This window comes from Myotis myotis, unplaced genomic scaffold (genome assembly GCF_014108235.1).
Source record: "Myotis myotis isolate mMyoMyo1 unplaced genomic scaffold, mMyoMyo1.p scaffold_m19_p_3, whole genome shotgun sequence".
In the NCBI taxonomy this organism is placed as follows: Eukaryota; Metazoa; Chordata; class Mammalia; order Chiroptera; family Vespertilionidae; genus Myotis; species Myotis myotis.
The window spans coordinates 162,832,300-162,859,941 of NW_023416335.1; the positions used below are offsets into that span (position 1 = coordinate 162,832,300).

General features: G+C 46.5%; 2 protein-coding genes across 2 annotated transcripts; one reads left to right on the plus strand and one right to left on the minus strand.

The window, feature by feature from the left end:
• The first annotated feature begins 8 nt into the window (after positions 1 to 8).
• LOC118649478 (small cell adhesion glycoprotein) lies at positions 9 to 19,409 on the plus strand. The gene is made up of 4 exons (XM_036296573.1): positions 9 to 411; positions 1,266 to 1,380; positions 17,915 to 17,989; positions 18,683 to 19,409. The coding sequence occupies exons 1-4, from the start codon at positions 151 to 153 to the stop codon at positions 18,859 to 18,861; spliced, it is 630 nt and encodes a 209-aa protein (XP_036152466.1). The 5' UTR covers positions 9 to 150; the 3' UTR covers positions 18,862 to 19,409.
• A 1,605-nt stretch (positions 19,410 to 21,014) lies between these two features.
• On the minus strand, positions 21,015 to 25,455 carry DAZAP2 (DAZ associated protein 2). The gene is made up of 4 exons (XM_036296575.1): positions 25,302 to 25,455; positions 24,174 to 24,292; positions 23,512 to 23,760; positions 21,015 to 22,463 (listed from the first exon to the last, which is right to left on the minus strand). Exons 1-4 carry the CDS (start codon positions 25,312 to 25,314, stop codon positions 22,335 to 22,337), a joined length of 510 nt encoding a protein of 169 aa, XP_036152468.1. The 5' UTR covers positions 25,315 to 25,455; the 3' UTR covers positions 21,015 to 22,334.
• Between the last annotated feature and the right edge of the window lie 2,187 nt (positions 25,456 to 27,642).

Here is a 27,642-nt window from a genome sequence, read left to right on the forward strand (position 1 = left end):
TGATAAGGAAACGCAAGTCACTGTGATTTCCCACATTCACTGAAAACTCAAATAAAGCCGGTCGCGAGGAAAGCGAGCGGGTCCCAGTGAGCCGGGTTCCGCTCCCACGGCCCCCACCCCCAGCCTCGGGCGAGGGAGGAAGGGCTCCGGATGGACGGCACCGCGACCGGCGGAGAAGGAAAGGCAGCCTTTCCTCCCGGGGCGCAGTGCCGGGCGGGCCGAGCGAACCTGCAGAGGGCGGCTTCTCTCCTCTTTTCCTGTCCCACCCCTTCGCCGGCCCCCCACCCGCCGGCTCCGCGCGCCTCCCCGGGCCCGGCCGCCGCGTCCCCCGGAGGGTCTGCGGTCCCGCCCCCTCGAGTGCAGAAGGACGCGCGGAGCGGCGCCCGCCCTGCCCCGCAGCCCGCCCGACTGGTAAGGTGAGCACGCGGGGAGGGGGCCGGGAGGGCGGGGAGCCGGCCGGCCCGTCGCCCACACTCAGCCCCGGCAGGAACTGAAACCGAGAGCGGCCCGAGCTCGGCTCTCGGCGGAGGCGCCCTCGGAGCGCAGCGACCACGCGGGTGCGGGTAACGCGGGGGGACGGGGGACGGGGGACGGGGGACGCGGCCCGGGGGCGGGGCCGCGCGGCGAGGCGAGACCAGGCGCCGGGGACGGGTCGGAGTCCCCCGGTGTCCGATGCCAGGTGGGGTTCGGCCCTCGTGGCCGGCCAGCGGAGCTCGGTAGGCTGTGCGCGGACGGCGCCGCCGGTGGACGGTGCAGGGAGGACTGCGGGGAGCGGGCCAAGCCCGGTGGACCGGTTGTTTCAGGCCAAGAGGCGACTAAGGCCCCTCACCTCCGCGTTCCTTTGCCTGGCTCACCCTGCACCACCGCCCCCAGGACACCCCCCCGAGCAGGTGCAGGTGCTGCGCACCCCCAACCCCGACACCGGGAGGGTGGCTCCGCCCAAACTCCCGGGGTGAGAGAACTGGGTACCTGCGGCTCATGTGCATACCTGTGCCCAACTTTCTCGGGCCTGGAGAAATCTTCCGGGTAAATGTGGCCCCGGGAAAGATGATGCACCCCAATACAGGTGGTCTCGCGGATCTGCTCTTGATAACTGCAGCCCGAGAAGATACCAGGGAAACCAAGCAAGCGTTTATTAGGACCAGCTCCACAGGGAAGCGGGGATGTGGAAGGGGCCAGGAGAATCTGGCACCAACGGCTTTTCTGCATTTCCAGTTGTCTCCAGCCCCCCACCTCATTCCTGTCTTTCCCCCCTCTTCCTACAGATCTGGCCACCACGTGCAGCAATGACTAGCCTCCCAGTCACACCTTCTCCAGGTCCTCAAGGTGCCCATCCGCTTGCGGCAATGACTAGCCTCCCAACCACGCCTTCTCCAGGAGGTAGGTGAAGGCCTTTTCCGGTTGGAACGGTAGACACTTTCTCGACATCCTCACCCCAGCCCAATCTTTGAATGCCCTGAGGCCTCAGGCCAGAGGAGAGGCCCTCCGGCTGCCTCAGCCCTGAAAGCTCCTGGGAGGAAGCAGAAGGCAACTAGGGTGCACTTTAGTGCCATTTGCATCTAAGTCTCCTGGGCTGGGCCAGTTCCTGGCACTACCACTTAAAGCTTTGTGACACTGAGGGAGTTCTCTAACCTCTAAGCTCCAGTTTCCTTATTTGTAAAATGGGGGAAATAATACCTATCTTTTGGGGTTATTTGTGAGGGTTCAATAAGACAACCTATATAAAACAACTAGTGCAGTGTCTCAGATCTAGTAAGCTCTCAATAACATTGATGATGATGATGATGGTGATTAGGTGTTTGTTAGAAACCCACCTTTTCCTGGAAAGGAATTCTGCATCTTTCTAATTCCACTCCTCTGGTGACACACTCCAGTATCAAAAACCCATTGTTCCTGGAGTTATGCTCTCATCACTTGGAGAATGGATTCCCACCAAGCTGAGCTGCTTATGAGATAATATATTCATCGATTACTTTCATTATGTGCTAGTTAGGTTAAGGGAGGAGTAAAGACTTGGTTGGCCCATACACCTTTGTTTTCATATACACAGTTTCACTTATCATTAGGACAGGCATTGTCTGTTTTACTGATGTGGAAACGGGTGCATGAGAACCCCAAGGAAAGCTAAAACTATGTCCTCAGTGGTTAGTGATGCACACAATTCAGACTGTTAGTTGTCTGGTGGGAGAAATGGGTAGAAGTTTAGATTGGTTAGCAAAGTCTTCGTGAGTGGGGGAGGGGCGGAGCCCTTACCCTTGACGAATGGATATGGCAGAGTGGGGTATAGACAGTATTCCGATGGAGGTAGTGCCATGTGTGAAGCTGCATTTCCCCTGAAGGGTGTTCTGAAAGAGAGAAAGAGAGGGCAGAGGACCTTCATAGGGAATCGAAGAGATGCTTTGGCAGCTAGCTGAGCAATTAGCGCTTGGGTAAAAGGGGAGGTATTTACATTCCTTTTCTCTTTTTTTAAAATTTGCGGTAAATTACACATAATATGTGTTACCATTTTTCGGTGGACAGTGTAGTAATATTATTAACATTCACAGTGCTGAGCAATCATCCCTACCATCCATCTCCAGAACTTTTCCATATTCCTAAACTCTGTATTCATTAAACAGTAGCTCCACATTCCCTCTCCCCCCAGCCCTTGGTAACCACCACCATTATACTTCCTATCTGTATAAATTTGACTAAGTACCTTATATAAGTGGAATCATCTAACATTTGTCCTTTTGTGTCTGATTTATTTCGCTTAGCATAACATATCCAGGTTTCATCCATGTTGTAGCATGTGTCAGACTTTCTTTCCTTTTTAAAGGCTGAATTATATTATTTATATCATTTGGTTTATCCATTCGTCTACTGATAGATACTTCCGTTGTTTCTATCTTTTGGCTATTGTGAATAACGGTGCTATGAATATGGGCATACAAATATCTCTCCAAGTCCCTGCTTTCAATTTTTTGGGTCTATATACCCAAAAGTGGAATTGTTGAATCATGTAGTAATCCTATGTTTAAGTTTTTTGAAGATCTGCCATACTCTTTTTCTTTTTTAAAATATATTTTTATTGATTTCAGAGAGGAAGGAAGAGGGAGAGAGAAACATCAATGATTAGAGAAATCATTGACCTGCTGCCTCCTGCACGCCCCACACTGGGGATCAAGCCCACAACCTGGGCATGTGCCCTGGCCTGGAATCAAACCATGACCTCCTGGTTCATAGGTCAGTGCTTAACCACTGAGCCACGCCGGCCAGGCTGCCAAACAGTTCTTCACAGTGGCTGCACCATTTTACATTCCCACCAGCAGTGCCCAATTGCTCTACATTCTCGTTACTTTATCTTTTTATATAGTGGCTATTTTAATGGGTGTGGAGTGGTATCTCATTGTGGCTCTGATTACATTTCCCTATGATTAGTGATGTTGAACTGTATATCTTCTTTGGAGAAATGTCTAGTCAAGCCCCTAGCCCATTTTTTAATTGGCTTGTTTTGTTGTTCTTGTTGAGTTGTATATTTACATTCCTGACCCAACTAGTGACATCAACTAGTGATGTGGTATTTTAAGACGTATCATGCAGTCCCCTACCCACTGGGTCCAAGCAGAGATCAAGTTCAGAGACAGTACAGGAGAAATCACAAACAGTGAGATTACAAACAGCGGGTCTTGTACGTCTCTTCCCCATCTCCCATCTCCGTCCCCTCCCATCCTTTCCCCTAGTCCGTCTATAAAGATCTCCTGAAGGAACTAACCTCTTGGAGTGCTGAAAGTGAGGGCCTCAGCCCTAGCTGGTTTGGCTCAGTGGATAGAGCGTCAGCCTGCGGAGTGAAGGGTCCGAGTTCAGTTCCAGTCAAGAGCACATGCCTGGGTTGTGAGTTCAATCCCGAGTAGGAAGCAGCCGATCAATAATTCTCTCTCATCATTGATGTTTCTATCCCTCCCTCTCTCCCTTCCTCTCTGAAATCAATAAAAAATATATATATTTTTTAATATATTGTATTGATTTTTTTACAGAGAGGAAGGGAGAGAGATAGAGAGTTAGAAACATCGATGAGAGAGAAACATCGATCAGCCGCCTCCTGCACATCTCCCACTGGGGATGTGCCCGCAACCCAGGTACATGCCCTTGACTAAAATTGAACCCGAGACCCTTCAGTCCGCAGGCTGACGCTCTATCCACTGAGCCAAACTGGTTTCGGCTAAAAATATATTTTTTAAAAAAAGAAGAAAGTGAGGGCCACATTATTACTTTCATGGGCTCTTGGCACTTTTGCCTTTGTGGGCTCATTCCTCCATTAAAAAAGATATATATAGCGGGTTTGGCTCAGTGGATATGGCCTGAGGACTGATTTGATTCCAGTCAGGGGCACGTACCTGGGTTGCAGACTCCATCCCCAGTGGGGGGGTGTGCAGGAGGCAACCAATTGACGATCCTCTCTCATCATTGATGTTTCTATCTCTCTCTCCCTCTCTCTTCCTCTCTGAAATCAATAAAAATATATTTTAAAAAAGAAGAAGAAGAAGGTTATCATCTTTTTTAAAAAAAGATATATATTATTAGAGTGTTGGCCCCTGGATTGAAGGGTCCTGGGTTCAATTCCAGTCAAGGGCACGTACCTGGGTTGCATGCTCGATCCCTGGCCCTGGTCAGGGCCTGTGCAGGAGGCAACCAATCGATGCCTTTCTCTCACAGAGATCTTTCTCTCTCTCTGTCTCTCCCCCTCCCTTCCACTCTCTCTAAAAATCAATGGAAAAATAGCCTCGGGTGAGGACTATCAAATAAACAAAAAAGATATATATTAAAAATTATATTTTACGCCCTAACTGGTTTGGCTCAGTGGATAGAGCATCGGCCTGCGGACTGAAGGGTCCCAGGTTCGATTCTGGTCAAGGGCATGTACCTTGGTTGCGGGCATATCCCTAGTGGGGAGTGTGCAGGAGGCAGCTGATTGATGTTTCTCTCTCATTAATGTTTCTAACTCTCTATCCCTCACCCTTCCTCTCTGTAAAAAGTCAATAAAATATATATTTTTTTAAAAATTATATTTTACAACTGTGCTGGTGTAAGGGAAAATATAATAATATTAAAGTTGTACATATAATTAATAATTAATTGATGATAACAATACTGCTATTTCCTTGACCTAAATGTTCAGTTTTTTCCTGTAATTTTAAAATAAATTAAAATCATTAAAACCATTTTCATGGGCCCCTAGAAGTACCGTGAAGCCTGGGCACAGTGCCTGCTGTGCCTGGTGCGTAAGTCACCCTGTTGGGAGTAGGATGGAGGAGAACCTGCCATTGCGGGCTCTGCCTACCCACAAGTAAAGCCCAGCCCTTTCCACCTAATCATTCTAGCTACTGCCTAGGTTTTCCTCGCTCTGGATTGGACACTCGGTGTTTTCCATCTCACTTATTTTTTACCACAACCCTACGAGCAGGCTTTAGTCTCATTTTACAGAAGCAAAAACTGAGGTTCAGGGAAGTTAAGAAATTTTCAGAGGTTAAGAAATTCTCCCAAGGTCATGTGGCTGATAATGGCAGAAGCGGGATTTTGTGCCACGTCTGGTTCACTCCAGGGCCTGTGTTCTTCCGTCATGGTATACTGCTCTTAAAGTGCTACTCCACCCCACTGGCCGGCCACATGAAAGAGAAAGAAGCAGAATTCCAGGGCGGGTTCCCGTGGGAAGGAGGATTGCGGGAGCCACCCTGTGTTGGGCAGCTCTAGAGCAAATAAGTAGGTTGGCAGACTCAGGTGGCAAAGGATCTGATGCCTTAGTGATAAGAGATTTAGGGGAACAAGGGACACAAAGAAACCAACCTGTATCTGGGTTAACAAAAACAGGAGAGGAGGGTGAATGAGCAAAATAGATCTTGAAGTTCATTTGCTATTGGTTAGGATTTGGGTGGAACCCAGACCTCCCACCTGAAAGAAAAGCCAGCGGCACTAGAGTACTTCCAAGCCTGAGAAGGGAAGGCAGAGAGTAGCATTATTATTCCTTTGTTGGACAAGAGACAGAAGAGAAATGGGGTAGCAACAGGAGACAATGGGGGGAAGCTGTAAGCCATCCCCCCTTTTATCCCAGACTTTCTGAACTTTGTTAACCTTTGTTGTTGTTTTCATTAAAAAGCTATTCCATGCCCCTCAAAATAGCCTCCTTGACCTTTTCTCTATATATCTGTGTGTGTTTATGATTTTATTTTAATTTACAGTTTCTACAAACATGTAATCATATTACACGCTGCCCCAGCAATTTGCTTTTTTCATCTAACCACATGTCCTGTCCCGTGGTATATGCAGATCTACCACATTCTTCCTAACTACTGTATAGTGTTTCCAGAATGAATGACCTGTAATTTATTTCATCATTCTTCTGCCTATGGGCATTCAGATATGTGTCACTCTTGCAAACAGTGCAACAGTGAACACCCTTTCCATCTGCAGTAAAACTCAGAGAACAAACTCAGTTTCACTGGAGGCAGCACAGGATGTTTCCGGATCTTGGAGGGTAGGTAGTTTGTGGTAGAAGGAACCTTGGACGGATTCGACACCCAGCTCCGCCAGCTGCCGAGGGACCCTGCACTTGCTGCTGCTTCGGTTTCTTGGCTGGCACAGAATGATAACAACCCTGTTTACATCATGTTCTTGGGGTGGAGATAAAATAATGTGTGTTTTGTAAACTGTGAATCATAAATATAGATGGTAATTCTGATACTTGAAGCCTGAAAGGCTCTAGCTCATCGGTTTTCAGGACATTTTTGACCTTTAGTCTGAGACAAGCACTTTTGTGTGATTTCAAAATTTTAATTTTTGAAAAATAAACATTTTAGCCCTGACCGGTTTGGCTCAGTGGCTAGAGCATCAGCCCGTGGACTGAAGGGTCCCGGGTTCGATTTTGGTCAAGGGCATGTACCTTGGTTGCAGGCTCAATCCCCAGTAGGGGTTGTACAGGAGGCAGCTGAACGATGTTTCTTTCCCGTCGATGTTTTTATCTCTCTATCCCTCTCTTTTCCTCTCTGTAAAAATCAATAAAATATTTTTAAATAAGTAAATAAAAAATAAACATTTTATTTTGGAATAACTTTAGATTTATAGAACAGTTGCAGACAGTACAGAGAATCCCTAATACCCTTCAGCCAGTTTCCCCTTAATGCATCTTACATGACCATGGTACATTTGTGGCAGAAACAAGAAATTAACATTGGTACAATATTACTAACTCAGCTACAGACTTCACTGAGATTTCACCAGTTCGAAAATGGGATTTTGAAGTAAATTCTGATAGAACACTTTCAGTTTCTAACAATTCCAGTTAAGGCTGAGACAGGTCCTGAGGGCCAGCAAGTTCAACCACCCACTCGGCTAGAATCTCGCCAGCACCCGAAGCGTTGGCCCTGCTGGGCTCTTCCTCTGTGGGGTGGCATCGGACTCCCATTCGTTTCTGCCACTTGTACGGGCCATCCGTTGGCATATTTGAGGACAGCATTCAAGTTCTGGGCTCCCCCTGAGTGTTCTCTCTGGGCTTTCTGTTGCAAGCTTTCCTTATCTGGAAGGGTTCCCAGACCGTTCACAGTGTTGGCTGCTCACCTCAAAATTGTGACACCCAGACGCAACTCAGCCGTCTAGGTGTGGCGCAAAGCAAGGCTTCACTGCTGTGTCCGTTGTTAGAGACCATATTAATGGTGCCTAATAGAACAGCAAGTTGAACATTTTTTATGAGTCATTATCATCGTAAGAAATTAGGAAGAGAAGGGGAAGCATGTAGTAGAAGAAAATAAAAACGATCCCAAATTCTGTAACTTACCGGTCACTCTTGCTGTTATTGGGGGTCTATCCTTCCTGTGTCAGCTGCTTTCTAATGACCCTACTATAAGCCTTTTGTATATGCTGCCATAAGCCAAGGCTTCCCCCTTCTTCCCCAGCCCCCATGTTACTTGTGAGGTCATTGGTTTCCTGGACCTCAGAGCAGGGAATCTGTTAAATTCTCATCTTGGTCAGTTTGGCCCGTTTCTTCAGTCATTTGAAATCTCTCTGTTTATCAGCTTACTAGTTGCCCCTCTAGCTTTGAGTGTTTGGCAATTTCATCACTCCTTCCCTGGCCTGCAGGGGCTGTTTACCCAAAGGGCACTAAGCCCATGGGGAAGGTACCAAAACAAAAGATCTTGCAGAGTTTCATACTCAGTATCTTTTTTAAAACAAACAAAAAGCCAGAGTCACTATCATAAGGGACACATTATATTATTGGACTTTCTTCTGCCATGTGAGTTAATTTTTTTAATTGCTTAAAGGCCTTAATTTAGCCCTATCCCTGGTTTGATATAATAATACCAATTCAAAAAGAACTCAGGTCAAATCCCAGTGGAAGAACCTCTGATTAGACTGGCATCACTCACTCCTTTCCTTGGCAGTCAGTTACCACCCCACTTAGTCCTTACAACTAGGCTGTATTACTCCACAAGGATAGTATGTATAGTTTTATCCTATGTTCTGTGAGAGGCCTCTAGTTCAGTGGTTCTCAACCTTGGCTGCACATTAGAATCACCTGGGGATCTTTTTAAAATCCTGATTTCTGGGCCTCATTCCGGATTTTAAAAAGATTCCCAGGTGATTCTAATGTGCAGCCAAGGTTGAGAACCACTGCTCCAGCTACTCACGCAGCACCTTCAACCCCCTCCTCTCCTCACTCAATTAATGACCTTGTATTCTGTTTCCTTGAGCAAATTAAAGTTCTCAGAAGAGAACTGCCAAAGGCTCCTATCCCCCGGCCCCCCCCCATCTGCCTATTACCTGCCTCTGTTCCTGTGTACATATTAATAATGAGTGGTCCCATAAACATTTGAATCTAGAAAAATGTTCAAATGTCTGTCTTTAGGGATTTGCATGTTCTGCAGATGTTGTGTCATCTCTGTACTTTATTAGATATAAAAACCAAAACTGCTCTTGCTATCATGACCTCATAATAAATTAACATCTTGAAAGACCAAAAAATAATAATAATAATGAGTGGTCCCCGCACTGTCTGTAGCCAGCCCCTCTATTTATATACTAGATCCCAAACCCTTCAAGGCCATGGTTCCAGCCACTCTCTTCTCTCATGCATCATCAGTTGTTCCCTCACACCTGACTCATTCCTGTATATACATAAACATACTGTCATTTCTCTCATCCTTAAAAGAGGCAAAAGCAAACAAAAAGCTTGAATTCCCTCCTCACTCTAGCTATAGCCCATTTCTCTGCTCACCTGTACAGAAAAAAAAAAAGTTTATTTATATTATGCCTTTGATTCCTGTCATTCCATTTATTTTCCTTTTTAATTCTCACCCGAGGATATTTTCCCATTGACTTTTAGAGAGAGGGAAAGACAGAGAGAAACATCAGTGTGAGAGAAACACATCGATTGGTTGCCTCCTGCACGATCCCTGACCAGGGCCCGGGTCTGGGAGGAACTTGTAACTGAGGTACAGTGCCCTTGACCTGAATCAAACCGGGACCCTATCCACTGAGCCAAATCAGCCAGGGCAACATTCCATTTTTTTTAACTTTCTGTAAACCAGGGGTTTATACTCAGCACTTCACCAAAGCTTCTCTTTAAAAAAAATTTTTTTATTTATTGATTTGAGGGAGAGAGGAAGAGAGAGAGAAACATCAGTTTGTCCTTTCACTTACTTATGCATTCATCGCTTGATTCTTGTATGTGCCCTGATCAAGGATTGAACCCACAACTGTGGCATATTGGGACGACACTCTAACCAACTGAGCTACCCGGCTAGGGCTGCCAAAGCTTCTTCTGTCAAAGTCATTCATGACTTTATGCTTGGCAAAACCCAGGGGTCCTTGATCCCCTTTACCTGTACCTGCTCCCTGGGTGCTCACCCACTCTCATGATCTTAAATATGCTGACTTTTAAATCTCCAGGGCACACCTCTTCCCAAAATTCCAGCCTTGACATCTGCACTTGGATATCTAGTAAGCAGTCTGTCCAAATCTGGATTTACCCTTCCAAATCAGCTCCTCCTACAGGCTTCCCATCTGTGGTCGCATCTTGCCTTCCCTCCCTCCAGTCACTCAGGCCCAAACCTTGATGTCATCCTTGACTTCACCCCACATGCTGTCAGTCTTAACTTCAGAATATATCCAGAATCCCACCACTTTCTGCGTGAGCTGCTGCTAGACCCAGTCAGTGTTTTCGTGCAAACTAGAAAAAGGCTCCCCCTTTGGGTGGGTGCAGCTGTGCCCTGGTGCCAGGTCGAAGCTCTTTCTACTTCTATCCCCACCTTCTCACAGGATCCTTTAAAATCAATCTCTGTTCAGTTACCTATTGCTGCATAACAAACCACCTCAACACTTGGTGGCTTAAGACAATAGCAATTTATTATTTCTTAGAATTCTGTGAGTTGGCCAAGCATTCCTTTGCTGCTTTCACCTCTGCTCACACTGATGCAGCTGCAGTCCCCTGCATGGTCCGCTGGGCCAGAAGGTGCCAGACGACCTCCCTCACACACGAGCAGTGGGTGCGGGGTGCCTCAGTTCACTCAGTGTGGCCTCTCATCCTTCAGTGGGCTGGATCCAGCTTCCTCACATCGTGGGCTCAGTTTGCCAAAGGGATGGTGTTCGGGATTTCAGGCCCTGAGTCAGAACCTGCATTTTCACCTGGTCCCTGGGAGACTCGCGTGCACAGCAGAGTTTGAGAAGCACTGTTGTAAAATATAAATCCGGCTGTTTCAAGACCCAGGCCCCCAAAGCAGGGGCCTGATAACTTGTTCTAGAATTTTGCTGGGGAACTGTGTTGAAATCACCAGCTGTTTACAGAATCCACCTTCTTTTCTGTGGCTTCTCGGGCCCCTGGCCCCTCTTTCTCAGACGCTCCTACAGCACCAATTGTGGCCCCTTCCATGTTCTTTCAGTGCCTTTGACTGTCATTTATTTGGATCCCTTTTAGATTAGTCTGGTGCTTTCTGGGTTGCATCTCTTCTCTTAGCTCACTTCCCCACCTCACCAAGTTCCTGCTGCTGCTTTTGTGCAAAAATCATTCTCTTTGATAGGAAACAGAGGCAAAAAAAAAAAAAAAAAAAAAATGCTGGATGAATCTTGCTTTTTCTGTTGCCGCCAAGCTGACATCTTCAGGCCCAAACAGCACCCTTGGCCCTTTCCCTGTTCTTGCTCCAAATATAACACTTTTTAAATTTGTTTGCCAACTTGAGCTATATAGAGTTTTCTGACACAATTCTTCTGAGTCTCTAATATAGGCATTTCTGCTATAAAACTTGATGTGCATTTTTTTTAAAGGCCCACATTCTGAAATTACACTACTAAAAATGGGCTTACAGGAAAAAACAGGATTAGGACCGACCACTCAACACTTAGGAAACTCTGTAACAAAAACCCTAAAAATATGACAACAATCTCAATTAAAATATTGACAGTGAAATCTCCACCAGCATTTCCACCTCGAATCCCTGCCAGCCCTTTGCCCCCTGTGCCCTGGCGAGTGTGCTTCCTCCGTTTAGAAGCGGACTTCAGAGACCCCCTCACCTCCAACGGAGTGAAATTGTTCATCAGGACTGAAAATCTGATGCAGGGCCTGGCCTGCCTTCTTCATGAACCCTTGGTTTCCACACACAGGTACATTTATTTGTAAGTCCTTCATTTGTACTTACTGCTTCACCAGATGGCTTAAAAGTAGAAACCAACTGATTACTGCACCCAGCGAAGACATATCTATTGAATTTTATGTTTCTTAAGGTCTTGATATTGCTGAAATGTTCTTTATAGACGTAGAACATCAAATGCGAAAGCTGAAACAGTTGCTTATGAGCTAACATGATTTCCACATTACACTGATGCCATTCTCTATGTGCCGGTCACCTGTGAGTGAATTCCCGTAGAAGGAGCACTCTTCGAAGCATGAGTCTGTATTTGATGGCAGTTGTCTGGTTTTCTTCTGCCTTTATCCGTGTCTTCTAAACCATTGAACTTTTTAGAAAGCTTGTTGTGCTGCCTCATAGTTATCGTTCATTAACTCTTCCACTCTCTCCCAATTGGAAAAAAGAAAAGGACAGTGGTAGGAAGGTTTAGCATGAATCCTTTGTTTGGGCCTTGCAGTGGGTCATCCTGATTCAGATCTTGGCTCCACCCACTATTTCTTCATTTATAAAATGAAGCGTGTCACTTAACTCTCCCGGGGCCTCAGGGTCTACATTAGCAAATAAAAACACTACTTTGAAGTGATTGGTGTTCTAAGGATTAATAATTATGTCCATAAAGCACCTAGCGGTTCTCAACCTGTGGGTCGCGAACAATGAAAATACATCCTGCATATCAGATATTTACATGACGATTCATAACAGTAGCAAAATTACAGTTATGAAGTAGCAACAAAAATAATTTTATGGTTGGGGGTCGCCACAACATGAGGAACTGTATTTAAGGGTCACGGCATTAGGAAGGTTGAGAACCACTGCAAGCTGTTATAATCGAAATCATTTGCAGAATTTCCCAACTAGGAATCATCTTTCCTCCCAGATTCTCTTTCAGGGACTCATACATATCTGTACCCTGAACGCTCACTAAAACTCAGCTCCATGTTCCGTCTGGTTGCCCTCATCATTGCTGCTCCCGAGCATCTGTGACAGTGCCTCAAGCACGTAGTATGTGCACAGTAAATGGTTGATTGATTGAACTGAATATTGCTTACCTTTAAACTTATGTGCCTACGTTATTCTTCTCAGTGCTTTGTTTATCTTAAGTTCCCAAATGTTGACGGAATGCCAGGCTAGAAGCAACTGTACAGAACTCTGGGTCAGCGGTGAGAAGATGGAGGCCAGCCTGGGAGGTTTGGGGAGGGAACGTGCGCTTGACAAGGGGCAGCAGTAGGAAGCAATGATCGGGTCAGTAAACTTCGGGGCTTTATTTATTTATTTATTTATTTATTTATTTATTTAATGAATCTCACAAATGACATCTCATCACTTTTGTGGTATTCTGTTTGTTAGAAGCAAGTCTCTGGGTCCGGTCTACACACAGGTAGACGGGCTTTCACAAGGGTGTGACCACCAGGAGGCCGGAATCATTGGGAGTCACCTTAGAAGCTTCCTACCACACTCCCATTTTACCAATCAGGAAACTGAGGCCACAGAGTAGCTGAGCGTATCCTCATTCCTAAAGAAGCGTGTGGCTTGGCCTTGGGAGGGGAGGTGCTCTCAACAGCCTACCTCGGCCTTCTCTGCTGCAGAGCCAGGACGATTCATAGGCCTCCCCTAGGCTTGTGTTAAAATACCCCTCAACACCATGGCCCCTCTTAGCACTGCTCCCAGGCTCACCAGACCACCACCGGCCGCTTAGTTTCACTTGCCCTGGCTGGAAGCCTGAGGGTGTTAGGCACTGGACAAGAATCGTGCTATGCCCTGTGCTCCAGCCACACTGGCCTCGGAATCCTCTTGTCTCAGAATGTGTCCCACTTCCCACTCCTTTTACCCGGTACTAAACTCCTACCCCTGCTTCGGCTCCCTATGCAAATCTTACTTCCTGGGGAGGCTGTCCCTGCTGGAAGACTAGACCAGGCCCCTCTGTCACATGCCAAGTGCCCGGATGTTTCCTTTCCTGCATTTATCGAAAGTTCATTACTGTGAACGGCGGTAGATGGAGGGTAAGTTCCGTGAGGGTAGGCCGTGAATGTTTTGCTCACTGTTATATCCCCAGCGTGCCTAGCACAGTACCTGGCAAACAGTAGGCAGTTAATGAGTGATGCTGTCATCATCTGTTGAATGAATATTAAGATGCTTCCTGCGGATGCTTCCTGAAAACAGGATCAGCAGCCTGTTTTCCTCAGGCTACTTCTGTCCTATAGTAACCTTAACTTAATTGGTACCTTTTCAACTGTTTATACTAAAATGCTAACTAGGGGGGAACTGAAGGGCTTCCTGACTTCCCACGAAAACATTTAACACATTGTGTACCGCATAGAAATCTCTAAGACATACGCCGGGGACCGCACGTTTTTGGGCAAACTGCACGTTATTTAAATCATCATAACTACAGATCATAATGCACTTTAGGTGTTGTTTTTCAACAATTATAACATTTTTATTTATAAAAACAATTAAACAATTAAAGTTCCTCGTACTTTTTTAACGTATGGTACTGCGTAAAACATTTTCCTCTATGAGGAGGGACCACACAAAATTTACATAAGTATCTAGATTCGCTCCTTTTTCCACGGGCAGCACAAACTCTGCAGGCTCTCGTAGGAAATCTTTTCTTTCCACTCGCTGGAATACACGTAGGTTCATGCTGCTTCATATCACCTGACAACCTTTTGGGTGGATCTTTACGAGGTGCTCTCCTTGCACCCCAGGGGAAGGGCTGGACAGATTTGTCTCTGGTTCCGGAGAGCCTTCATTATTGTCATCCGTTATCCAGTCTCTCGCCACCGATAGCAGAAACTGTTTATACTTCACTTTTGCTTGTGGATTGAGGACGTTGTACACTCTAAATGAATTGAAAAGTCCACAGTTTATAAGGTACAGCACTACTTTTTTTTGGTCCATTTCATCGTTTTCCTTAGAATGGAACAACATGAAAGGAATTGATCCGCACGGTCAACACCTTTCATGTGGGCATTGTATTCCTTGATGCAGGTCGGTTTTACAATATTCTCTCCCATTTTTCTATTTTTTTTTTTCCTGTTGTCGAGACAGAAGTGTCATGGATCGTTGATATCATTCAGACAACCCGCTTGTCTTTCCATGCTAGGAGAAGAATATCGCCTTTTCTGGAAAATATTATGTCACCTTTCTTCATTCTTGATGTTTTCATTTTCAAATTTGGCGGTAAACCTCTACTCTCCCTAATAGTCCCACAGACTCTAGTTTTGTTCTGTAGCAGCAATTCAGCAGTAGGTGTAGCACTGTAATAATTATCCTGGTAAATATGGTGCTATATGCCAAGATAGGGTCCAAGGACTGAAAGAACAGTTTCTTGCAATTTCCTTCCTTCAGCAGTGTATATCTCCATATTGCAGATATAGCCGGTGTCACTCTTGCACACATCCGAACAAGTAAACCGTATTTTGTTATTTTCGCTGGGTTGTACGTGCGAAATTTTAAACGTCCTCTCCATGGAATCATTCGCTCGTCCAAAGACAGCTGTTGCTTTGGTTTGTATATTGTTTGAAATTTATGCAGGAAATAATCCGGCACAGGTTGGATCTTGAAAAGTCTCCCCGATGCCCTGACAGGTTTGGCTCAGTGGATAGAGCATCGGCCTGCAGACTGAAGGGTCCCAGGTTCGATTCCGGTCAAGGGCATGTACCTTGGTTGCGGGCATATCCCCAGTGGGGAGTGTGCAAGAGGCAGCTGATCAATGTTTCTTACTCATCGATGTTTCTAACTCTCTATCCCTCCCCTTCCTCTCTGTAAAAAATCAATAAAATATATTTTTAAAAAAAGGAAAAGAAAAAGAAAAGTCTCCCCGAACGACTGTCCATTTTGGCGTTATCATTGAAATGCCAGAAGGTCCATATTTGCTCAAATCTATGGCGACTCATTGTCTGTGGAAATATAGGGGTACATATCAAAGGATCTGCTGACCAATAGTCTTTCAAGCTATCTTTTCTGGTTTGACGCATCAGAATAATTAGGCCAAGGAATTTCTTGATGTCCTTCTGTGTAACCGGAGACCACTTTAGTGTTCTAGATGGTGTTTTGCGTTTCATTGCGGTTTGATCGTGATAGTTGGACAGCTCTTTGCACAATATCTCAAACAATTCATCACCAAAAAGGAGATTGGTCACAGAGGGTACAGAGTCACACTGAGACGGAAATGTAGTGACCCCAGCATGACCTTCAAACATTTGTAAGCGTGGTGGTGTGTCAGTTTCAGACCAACAATTATCAGTAGCTTCGTCAGTGTCGGAATCACTTGAAAGCACCGCCACCTTGCGCTTCCTTACAGGTCTAATAATTTCACTGTCAGTGGAATCAGTAGAATCGTCTCCGGAATCGTCAAAACAGTCATCCGCATCTTCGATCTCACTAGGAATATCTGATAAATTATCGTTAAATACTTCCGGAAGTGTATCAGTTTCGTTGGTTTCCTTCCTTTCTCTGAGAGAGGGCATTTCTAAAAGCGCCAGGAACTTGAAGACGAAGACTATTCGAATGACCAAAATACAATGTAACTGCAATGCTTTATGGGTTCGTGCAATGATATAGTTTTTCGTAGATTGACCTGCACGGTCTCCACCAATGAGATCGCTTCATTCAATGTGGACTGTGCAGCGCCATCACGGCCACGGGTGTCTCTGAGTGCGGGGGTGAAAGGATTAAGGAAAGACAGACAAGAGAATAATAGCTGGGTCTCGGTGGGACGCTGCTCCCGGAAGAGGAGACAGCGCCCGAGCCCACAAGCCGTGTCTTTATTTTATAGCAGAAGCCACGAGGCAAAGTAGGGGCGTGATCACGTTGTTTACAGCATTCTCATGAGTCTCAACCCTACCCAGCTACATGCACCTGAACTCTATCACAAGGCACGTGGGCTACGTGTTTGGACCATAGGGTCAAGCTTACAACCACAGCCGTTGGCTATGATTGTGCTGGGAGGGCCCTGCCCCTGGCAGTGAGAGGACCCTGTCCTTTCATTAGTCTGAAGCTTGAACCCGGCCAAAACACCGTAACCGCGCCCCACAGCGGACAAGAGAGTGTGTTGACATCCATAACAGATGGGGCGGGAAACACGAGAAAACTCGTGAGCGGTCCTTAATGTAGGCGCGAAACACGAGAAAACTCGTGAGCGGTTCTTAACAGATGGGGCGCGAAACACGCGAAAACTCTTGAGCCGTTCTTAACGGATGGGGCGCGAAACAGGCGAAAACTCGTGAGCCGTTCTTAACGGATGGGGCGCGAAACAGGCGAAAACTCTTGAGCGGCACGCAATGTGTTAAAAGGGACTTCTGCAGACCAGTGGTTCTGTAGTGTTCCCACTCAGGATAATGACTTTTGGGGTGGGTCATTCAAGCTCTGAGGGATAAGTAGACTAAGAGCGAGAGGGAGTGTGGGGTATATTTTAGGGTAGAACAGGCCTTGTTTCAGAACCTTTCAAATTACAGGGCCTACTCTAGCAGTGTAGAAAGGGTTTTTAATAAGGAACCTCATCTCTTTATTTAAAAATAATGTTTACATACCCTAGCTGGTGTGGCTAGGTTGGAGCATTGTCCCATATAGCAAAAGGTTGCAGGTTCCATCTCCCGTTGGGACACGTACAGGAGACAACCAATCGATGTTTCTCTCTCACAGCAATAATTCTCTCTCTCTCTCTGCCTTCCGCCCTCTCTAAAGTCAATTAAACATATTCTCAGGTGAGGATTAAAAAAATGTATTAAAAACTGTTAGGTAGTGTTTACAAAGAGTTTAAGAACATTGAAGATATACATGTACCATATATCTATTATGTATATACACTCAGCATTTGATTTCATTTATGCAAAAATATGCAGTCCTAATTAATAATAGCTTAGCTTTATTGAGTTACTACGTGTCACAACAACCCTATAAAACAGACACTATTATCTCCATTTTTCAGATGAGGAAGCTGATGCACAGGGGGGTGAGGTAATTTTCTCAAGGTTCCACAGCCAGTGAAGGACAGATTTGAACCTTGTCAGTCAGACTCTAGAGCCCATACTCTTCACTCCTATGTCAGGCAGAAAGAAATCTGTGAAAATGTTCTCTGTCTGTGGGTGGTGGTTTATTTTCTCCTCTGTTCCCCAGGTTTTCTATGTGGATTTACTATAGAAGTTGAATGATACATTTTTGAACAGGGAAGAAGGTGGGGTGGTGAAATTTGAAGGACAAACAAATGCTTTAGAACAAAACAACTCACCCCATTTCCTTCTCCACTTTTCTAAATTTTCCAGGACTGATCACCACAATTCGGCAGGTCACTGAGGCCCTGTCTCCGGAAGCTGAAGCCAGCACAGCGCTCATTGCAGGTAACAAAGGCTCTGAGCCAAACCCAAGGGACCCTCTGAGCTCAGGGGCCATCTCGTTCCAGACAGCCAGGAACCCATTGTGATGAACTAGGACGTCCCTGTGCGGGAAAGCACTGCAAATCCGAGGCCAGACCCACAAAGGGGCTCATTTCGGCACATAGGTTATCTCACACACACAGCGCTCTGAAAGACACTCTGAGGCTTCTGGCAGAGGCACTGCCAGTAAATGATAGGTTGGGAGGTGGCCACAAGTAGATATAGGTGGGTATGGGCACTACACTCCAGATGTGGGTAGGGAGGAGGATGTGTGGTTTGCCAAGTGGGTGAGGAAGAGGATAGGAGGGAGCAGAGAACCCCTGCAGGAGGCCATGGATTCAAACAACCCTTCCTGTTGGATAAGCTGTTTCCTGTTTGCCTCCTTCCTGTTTCTATCATAATCATCAGGAACTGGTTGAGAGAGAGTTCCATTTTATCAGAAGTCAAAAGCCTTGTGTTCTTAGCTTAAGTCCCCAGAGATTATGTCCCATGGGGACTGGGCTTGGTGGAGAATATAGATTTGGAAGTGGCCACCAGTTCACTAGACCAGGAGGATCCTTATGAAAAGTGAGGGAGTCGTCTAGTTCAGGGGACCCCGTGATTACTGAGATACACTGGATCCTAAAACATCTCTACATCTTCCCTCTCCTTTACAAGTCGTTATCACCGTGGTCTTCCTCACCCTGCTCTCAGTCGTGATCTTGATCTTCTTTTACCTGTACAAGAACAAAGGCAGCTACGTCACCTACGAACCTGCAGAAGGAGAGCCCAGCACCATCCTTCAGATGGAGAGTGACGCAGCCAAGGGCAGGGAGAAGGAGGAATATTTCATCTAATGATTCCCAGGCCTCACAGAGCTTGTCCAGGCTCCAGGGCTAACACAATGACTATTTTATTAGGTGAAAGTTTTATCTGAAGCCAGTGAGCAGCATTGATTGGAATGGGCAAACCTGAGCTCCTTCCAGGAGGAGGCCCAAATCCAGCATCACTGACGGTAGGGCCAGGGACATGGAGAAAGCTGCTTATGATGTCTTTAGACAGCGGCGTTTGTGACTGACCAATAAGGTAGGGCTATACCCGGCAACATTTCCGAATGTGCCCAGTCATCGTCAGGTTTTTTCCACAGGTCCAAGAGGAGGAGCTAGGTCACTGGCTGCTCCTCTGTTCCCTACCTAGTGACAGCCCCGGTGGAGGTAGTGTCCACGGAAGTTCTTCCCAGAGGCTGATACCACAATAAAGGGCCAGGCCCTGAGGGGTAGGAGACTATGTAGATACCTTACCTCCTAATGAATGTGCAACGTCCCTCAATCTGACCCCTTCCTTTCCCTATTTCCCAACCTTAATGCTATTTTTATCAGAATTAAAATTGTTCACTAAGAAATCATTCTCATGTACAATACTTTTTTTTTTAATCCGAAATGTCTTTATTGGGATGTTTCCCATTCATCTTGGTTCAAGGTGCTTTTCTTCCTGCTGCCTTCTGAAGGAGCACCCTTCCTTAAGCCTTGCTTTCCCTCCTGTAGGCCGAGTCGTGGAGCAGCCCACACACAAACTACCGTGTGCGCGTGGCTGAAAACGTGGTGGTCTTACAGCACCCTGGGCATTTCACACCCATGCCATGAAGCAGGAATCGGGGCTCTGCGCCAGGCACGTCTCCCTTTCCTCTCCTCCTCTTCCGGAGAGGGATGAAGATCCTGGGCCAGAGGCATGTTGGGCAGCCGGGGGTGGGGTGGGGGTGGGGTGTCATTACTGCCAGAAAGGCTCCTTTACATTGTGACTTATCCCTGCTTAAACTTTTTAACATTTTCTTTTGCTTAACTCCTTTGCATATGTCCCCTCCCAAGCTAGAAGAACTCTAAGGAAGTTTTAGAAGTTCCCAGAACAATTTTGGGGGCGGGGGGGGGGGGGTGCGCTTGAAACAAAGCTGGTCCTAGAAAGTGTCATTATAAACATACCCTGGGAGGTGGATTGGCTTATTCTCCATCCTAGCAAGGGCCACAATTTCCCAGAATCCATTCTTTCTGTACACAGAGGGCACCAGGAACAGTCTACTTACCACTTTTCCCACTAATCTCCTGAATCAAGCCGAGAAGCTTCCTGGCTCTAACTTGTATCTCAAAATGAGGTGTTTTAAAGGCTCCATTGGCCCTGGCCAGGTAGCTGTTGGAGCATTGTCCTGTGCACTGAAGGGTCTCGGATTCGATCCCTGGTCAGGGAGCATACCAGAGGCAATCAATCAGTTTTTCTCTCACATAGATGTTTCTCTTGCCCCCTCTCCCTTCCTCTCTAAAATCAATCTTAAAAAAAACAAACAAAAAAAACTTATCCTTGGGTGAGGATTAAAAGGCACAATTATTTTGGTAGAAATCATTAACTCCCCAGATATATCTTTGGGATTAAGCTAAATCTTCTTTGAGGTCTTAAATGTATTGCCTCCGTCGTCCAAGTCCACCCAAAGTAAGACCTCAAGAGTTGAGGAGTCAATCTTGGCAACCCAGATTCCAGTTTCCAGCATTTCTCCACACAGAACTTTGGAGAAACTGAAGCTCCACCCTGAACTTACACTAACTTTTATACTAAAAACATTTTCCTCAAGTCAAACTGTAGGGCAAGTTAGAAGTCTGTATCATTCCCTATTTCTAAGTTTATGTTCTGAATTCCTCTGGCATAACAGACTTTTAAGATTATCTCAGCCCAGTCAGTGTGGCTCAACAGTTGAGTGTCAACCTATGAACCACCGTTTGGTTCCTGGTCAGCACACACAACACTCACACACAATCTGAAAGGGCAGTGAGTTAAGGTGGAAGAGTGTGTAACAGGGATAAAATAAGGGGGGAAAATTTCACACAATGGAAAAAAAATCTGAAAGAGCTTAGGAAGTAAAATTAATTTTTTTAAATGGCAGTGGCACCTATCTGAATTCTTGGTGGGATATAAAAGCTATAAACAGAAGAAATCTAAAAACAAGCTGAGTAATGAATCCTTGAAGTGAGGTGTAATGCAACTTCATCACTTTATTCAAATCTTCAAAATAGTCTTTATTCTACATTTTTAGTATAAAAAAATCCACAAGTTAAGTGCACCACAGTGTAGAGAGAGAGACATACAACGCTTAACTTCCATAACAGTCAATGGTACAGTCAAACATCACATGTACAGAACACAAAATTTAGATGAACTCAAATTATAAAAATAAAACCCAATTGCAAAAAACAAAAATTAAAATATTAAGGATCCCTGAAATATTCTTAACCCTAATGAGATTTCACTGGACTCAAGTCATTGTGTAGAGGCATTCACACGGCCCCATTAACCCAGCTTAGGAATTACTGGGAGCCATGAGTGGCTGCATCAGACATTTGGACAATAAATGGTAACCAATTTTTTAATCTGACAACTCCCCTTAATTTGGCTCTAAAGTCATCAGGCTTATGAAATACATCCTCCTCCTTGCCCTCCCCCACCCTCCCCCCCACACACACACACATTTTAAACAAACTGTTGTTTATAGTTTGTGTTGCTATCCTTTGTTCAAATAAGATGTTTTTCTGGCACCAAAGCAAATTTGGGTTTGGTTCATGTATGAAGAGAGCCTATGAGGAGGGTCCAAAAGGCACCCTCCACTTTTGCCTGAGGAGATGCAAAAACAGAAATAATGGGGTCTGTGCTTTGGGCACAGACGGGGTTTCAGAGGATCCTTGTGAAAGACAAGTTAACGATGACAGGTGGGGACAAGTGCAAGGAGAGAAGGAAATGAGTCTGACTGGCTTTCTGTCCTGCACCACTGATTCAATGGAGATTGGCGGGAGGGAATGGAAGATGGGGTGGGCGTGGGATGTGGGACAAAAGGTGGAAAAGGCAGACAACTAATGCATTTCACTTAAAACAAGCAATATAAATCAAAGACTTAAAGATTAAAGACCAATCAGAATAATTTGGCAACTTTAATTCTTAGGAAGATCAAAGTTCCCTCCAAACCTAATTTGATGTTTTATTACTAAAAGCAAAGACCAGTATGGTACAGTATTACTCCAGAGGAATTAAAGGAAGATTTTTAGGGCTGTTTCACCCACATTCATTTTATGAATGGATACCTCCCCTACCTCAAAATGCATTCGGGAGGTACTGCTACCATTACATGGTTCCTTATTAAGTTTGAAAAGTGCCTGAAATTTTGGGCACCAGAAAGACACCCCAACAACATGTGTCTTAAACTGCAACTTCAGGTTAATATGACTAAAGCAGTTACATTGTGAGAAGTGCTGAAGGTATGTGATGTCTTTCCCGGCACAGAGGTGGCCTTGGGTCTTCACCAGATGGTGTAGCCACCATCTGAACCACCCATGAAGAAGTTCCCCTTCCGCTGAGTTACGAGGACGTTGGCTCCCTGCATGACTGCAAGCTGAGCAGCATTGGGAGGGCATCCAGGGGGTGGAGGCTGAAAGGAAAAGACAAGATTGATTGGGCATAAGGCAGCTGATACAAGGGAAATGGACACAGGTGAAACAGAAGACCTGTTAGGAAGAGGGCACTGTGCTGACCAAAAGCATCTTTAGGAGCTAGCTGTACCACCAATCTGGGTTCTAAAGCAGATCTGTGAACCCAAAGATACAACAGGAAAGGACGCACTACTTATTCAAAGGGCTCTAGCTTCAAGATAAAGCCTATGGATACCTTCTGATTATGGGTAGCCTAGACCCAGTGGTTTCCTACCCACATTCCAAAAACAGGGATGGGGTGCCAGGTCCATGGCCCTATACCACAGGGTCCTCAATATTTTTCAGTGACGATGAGATAACCAAAAGGATCTACCTAATGACACCATTCCCACCTCATCTCTAAGATATGGTGAGTAGACAGGCCTCAAGGCCTAGCAAGGCCCTCAGACTGAAGGGTGGAGGGTTCATCAGGTCAAGGGCAGTACCTCAGTTGCAGGCTCAATCCCCACCCAGGAGGCAACCAATTGATGTGTCTTTCTCACATCGATGTTCCTCTCCCCCCCCCCTCTAAAAATCAATGGGGGGGGGGGGGGCTAGCAAGGACCATTTGGACTCTAAATCCCATATATAGGGAAACTAAGCAGGAGACATAACTAAACTCCCTAGTTTCTTTCTAAAAACTACTTAATAGAGATTATGCATTCTACTTTTTTAATCAGCAAGGCTCCATGCTGATGGCACATATTAAGTAAATGCTATGGAATGAATACAGAATGTTACTAGACCAGTTCACTGTACCAAAGTGCACTGCACCTAGGACAGGAAAACAAAGGATCTGGTTCACTCAGACCCAGTGAATGTTCTGGATGCTACTGACCTGCCACAGTTCTCCCACCCTCTCAGTCACTTTCTGCCTGTCAATGGCTGTCATTGGTTGCACTAATACCAGCAACTATTACCCAACGATGGTGAAAGGATGAATATGTAGTCACTTCAGAAAGTTAAAATACACAAGGGCGGAGTTTTTTCTGATAAAGTCATACTCACAGGAATGTTGCCAGCAGTAGCCCCAGCTCCGAATCTGGCACCTGCATCATACCCGCCTTCCACCAGCACTGTTGAACCAGGTGGATAGATGGGGCCAACTGGATAGTAAGCCATGGGGATTGTGGAGCCTAAAGGCCCAACAGCCACAGACTGGGCGGCCATGGGAAGATACAGTGAGGCGCCAGGAAATGCAGCTGACATGGTGGGGACGGTGGCAGCCCCTGGGTGCACAAAGCTCGGACGATAGAGCTAGAAAAGGCAGGAGAAGGCCAAATGTTACTTGATGACATTCCTATTTCAGATTTCATTGCCGTTTCCTCTTTAATGAGTCACTTAATTCTTCTTACTCAGATTATAATCTAGAAGTTATACAAGCTGCCTTTCCCCTACCACTCAATATTCTCTCAAATCACTTCCTGCTATAGCTAACCTGGAGCTCAAAGAATGCAAACTCATCTTAACCTCAGCCTGTGCCAAATAATGTGAAATAATCAGAGAATGCATTCTGAACCCAACAGAGATTGATGAACTACATGTCACGTTTTAGATTATTCATTATTCATTCTTCTGTTTGCCAATACATGGAGTGAGACTTAGCTAAGGGCTGAAAATGGGACCCAAAAGCATTCTCAACCAGTTCAAGTCCAGCAAACTGGAAGCACCTCTGAGTAGGCGGGCGGAGCATCGGTATAGGGTGGAGCCTGAGGGAGATGCAAGGTCTGAGGGTACACTGGGTTCCCAGGCGGCTGCACAGGGTAAGTTGGCTGCGTTGGATATTGACCTGGAAGACAAGAAAAAATGCACGTGGCCTGCCATACAGGGCCACCAAGGGAGGGCCTATCGGGTAGTAAACTCGTGGGAGCAAGCAAAAGGGGGTTTGCAAAAGCCGACTGCCCTGGAGGGCCTGCTTCCTGGAGCCAAGGGGGGAAAGTATGCTCTCCGCTTAAGCCGCCCCTCCCCTCTGACGCTAGGTCATCCACGGGCAGGAAAGCCGCTCTTCCCATCGTGCACTGGTGCCCGTGGGAAATCGAGGCCCGAGGTCCCCCCAGAGCGCAGGGCAAGCTCTCGCCCGCGTTCCCAGGGTGCCTCCTGCCGCCGGCCTGGGGAGGGTCCACGGGCCTGGCTGTCACCAGCCAAGGCTCCGTCGGGAGTAACGGTGGTCATCTCCCAGATGTCCACTCAAGGTCGACTTCCAATCAAAACAAAGCGTGAGCGGAGGAAGAGGACCTTGAGGCTGGGCAGAGGGTGACGGGGAAAGTCCCGACTTGAAAAGCCGAGATCGCGTTCTGCCAGACGTACTAGCAGCATCCCAGGAGCCGGGACAAGTTATGGTCGCCCGCGAAGGGAAGGGGAAAGTGACCCTCCGGGCGCTGGCCCGCCCTCCAGCGCCCGCTCCCGTTACGCCCGGGGCCTGCCTGCGGTCCGGAGCGCGGCGCCCCGCCCCCGCCGGCTCCCCATTGGCCTGCCCGGATCCCTGTGCTAGCTCCCCATTTGCTTCTGCAGATGCCCATCATAACAAACCTTTCCCCACCCCCCCCCAACTCCCCCACCCCCGACTCCGCAGCGCCAAACTGCGCCACAGAGTTGAAGGGGGAAAGGGCCGGGAAGAAGCGAGCAGCTGTAATTCGGGGATGACGAATGCGACTGACGCAGCCCCGGGGACTGCAGCCGGCCGAGGAGGGCGGCGCAGCTCGCCCCACATTTGGCCTAAGGGGACCCTGGGCTCCCGGCCGCTCGCTCCGGGCAGCGCTACTCCCCCCACAACGGCCTCAGCCGTCCCCCGTCCTTGCCTTTGCTGTTCATGGTGGCTGCGGGTCCGGTTCGGCTCGGCGTCGCGGACGGTTATTTTTTTCGTCCTCTTCCTGTTCGTAGTCACTTCCGTGTCACGTGCTGATTCGTCCTCTAGCGTCACCCGACGCCGAGTGCCTCGGCGCCGGAAACCCCGCCCCTTTGCCAGCCCTCCAGTAGCTAAAGGGAGGGCCCGTGTGATCCGCCCACTCGCGTTGGCCCCGCCCACTCGGTCCTGTCCTCCAATCCCCACCCCTGTCCGTCGACTAGTGGAAAACCAAATACTACCTACGCGTGCGGGTATTGTCTCAAAACAGGACCCATTCTCCGGGGCGCTCGGAGGCAGAATCTTAAACTATTTCCCGGAATCTTCACCCATCCATGCGCAACGGCTCAGGGTCACCTCACCTTACAGCCTCTCCACCAGGGGCATAGATTTCAGCAATGTACCTAACTGCCTGAGATGTGCTCCCTACACCTCGGTCTATCACGCGTTCCTATCAATCCCAACTTAAGCCTCAGCTCCGTAAAGATGTATTTGGCCAGTCCAGCTCACATGTATTCTTTTCTGAATTAGACCATCACTCGAACCTTTGCTGTCTTGTCTGTTCCACCGACAGGCTGTCAGCATTTACTTCTATGTTGCTGTCTTTCTCACCAAAAGCAAGGGCACCTTGTGCTGTGCCCTCCACTGCAGCTAACCTGGTAAGGAGTGCCCGTGCCCCTGCCCTTCCTTTGGCACCTGTTACAGGTGACCTGTACGGTGCCTTGTGTCTGTTTTCTTTGTGTATCGCTTTGCCTCTAAACTTAATTGTCCTTAAGGGCAAAGATGCTGTCGTTTAGGGCAGCAATTAAGTTTTTCCTTCCATCCTTCATTTTAAAATACCTGCTGAGCGCTTGCTATGTGCAAGTACAGAGATGAAGCTGAACAAGACAGCTCAACACTATTTTCTCATGGAGTTTACATTCTAGAGTATGTAGTAAGGATAGTAGGGGAAAAGCATCTGAAAAGGGAAAACTTTGGAAAGAAAAGCTCTCAGTACCCTAGCAGCTAGGGCCTAGCTGGTTTGGCTCAGTGGATAGAGCGTCAGCCTGCGGACCGAAGGGTCCCAGGTTCGATTCTAGGCTTATACCTTGGTTGCGGGCACATCCCCAGTAGGGAGTGTGCAGGAGACAGCTGATTGATGTTTCTCTCTCATCCATATTTCTAACCCTCTCTATGCCTCTCCCTTCCTCTCTGTAAAAAATATCGATAAAATATATAAATAAAAGAAAAGCTCTCAGTAAACATTAGGAACCTGATCAATATTTGCTGATAAATTAAATCACTAAAAAGACCCCTGCTCACTTCAACTCTCACTTTTTCTCCAGTATTGTATGAGCACCATTAAAGTGCATGATTTCAAGGTGTCTTTACAACAGCCTGTGTGGCAGGCAAGGCTTATATGGGCATTCCTGTATTTCAAATGAGAGAACTGACTAAGAGAGTTGTCCTAAGTCACAGAGTGAACCGGTGTCCTGGCTTCCAGGGTCCCAGGTCAGTGTTTTGTTTTGCTCTGGGTTTTTTGTTTGTTTCTTACGTGTCACACTGCCTATCATGACTAAAATACTCTAAAAGTCCAGTGTCCAAGAGTTTTTGTTTGGGGACTTCTTTTAGATTTACATCACTAGCTTGACTCAGACTAACACTGATATTATAAAGCCCCTGATATGTACCTTTTGCTGTATTCCCGACTGTTCTTGAAGGCAGGCACAGTGTTAGACATTCATTCATTCAACATTTATTTGTAGAGCACTTACCAACACCAGCACTGTCCCAAAAGAAAACAAAGCCCTTGCTCTCCCGAAGTTTACCTTCTAGGGCAGGGGCCTATAAAACTTTTTGACCAAAACACACAGTAATTCACTCTAAATCGTGACCCAGCATATACACATTTATACATGTAACTGAAACAAACTTAGATGACCTTGTGCTTATCTTTCTATGCACAATGGATGCACTGTGGTATTTTCTATTCTCTTCTATTTTTTTTTTTTTTCAATTCTGGTTATGATTTCACATCCCACTAACAAGTCAGGACTCACAGTTGGAAAAGCACTGTTTATTAGTGGACTATTATACCCAGGGCCTTTGCAATCAGTTATTGGTGAGTAAAGGAATGAATAAATCCTTGAAGGTCAGATCAGGCAAATCTTTTCCCCTGTATCCTAACTTCCCCAAATCAGATCTTAAACTAATTTCAGCCTAAAGCCTGAAACTGGAGAGAGAAGTCACTTATCTATCCCCACCCTTACCCTGTGCTCAGTACCTCAGGGAATAAAGGAGTGAAACTAAGAAAGGAA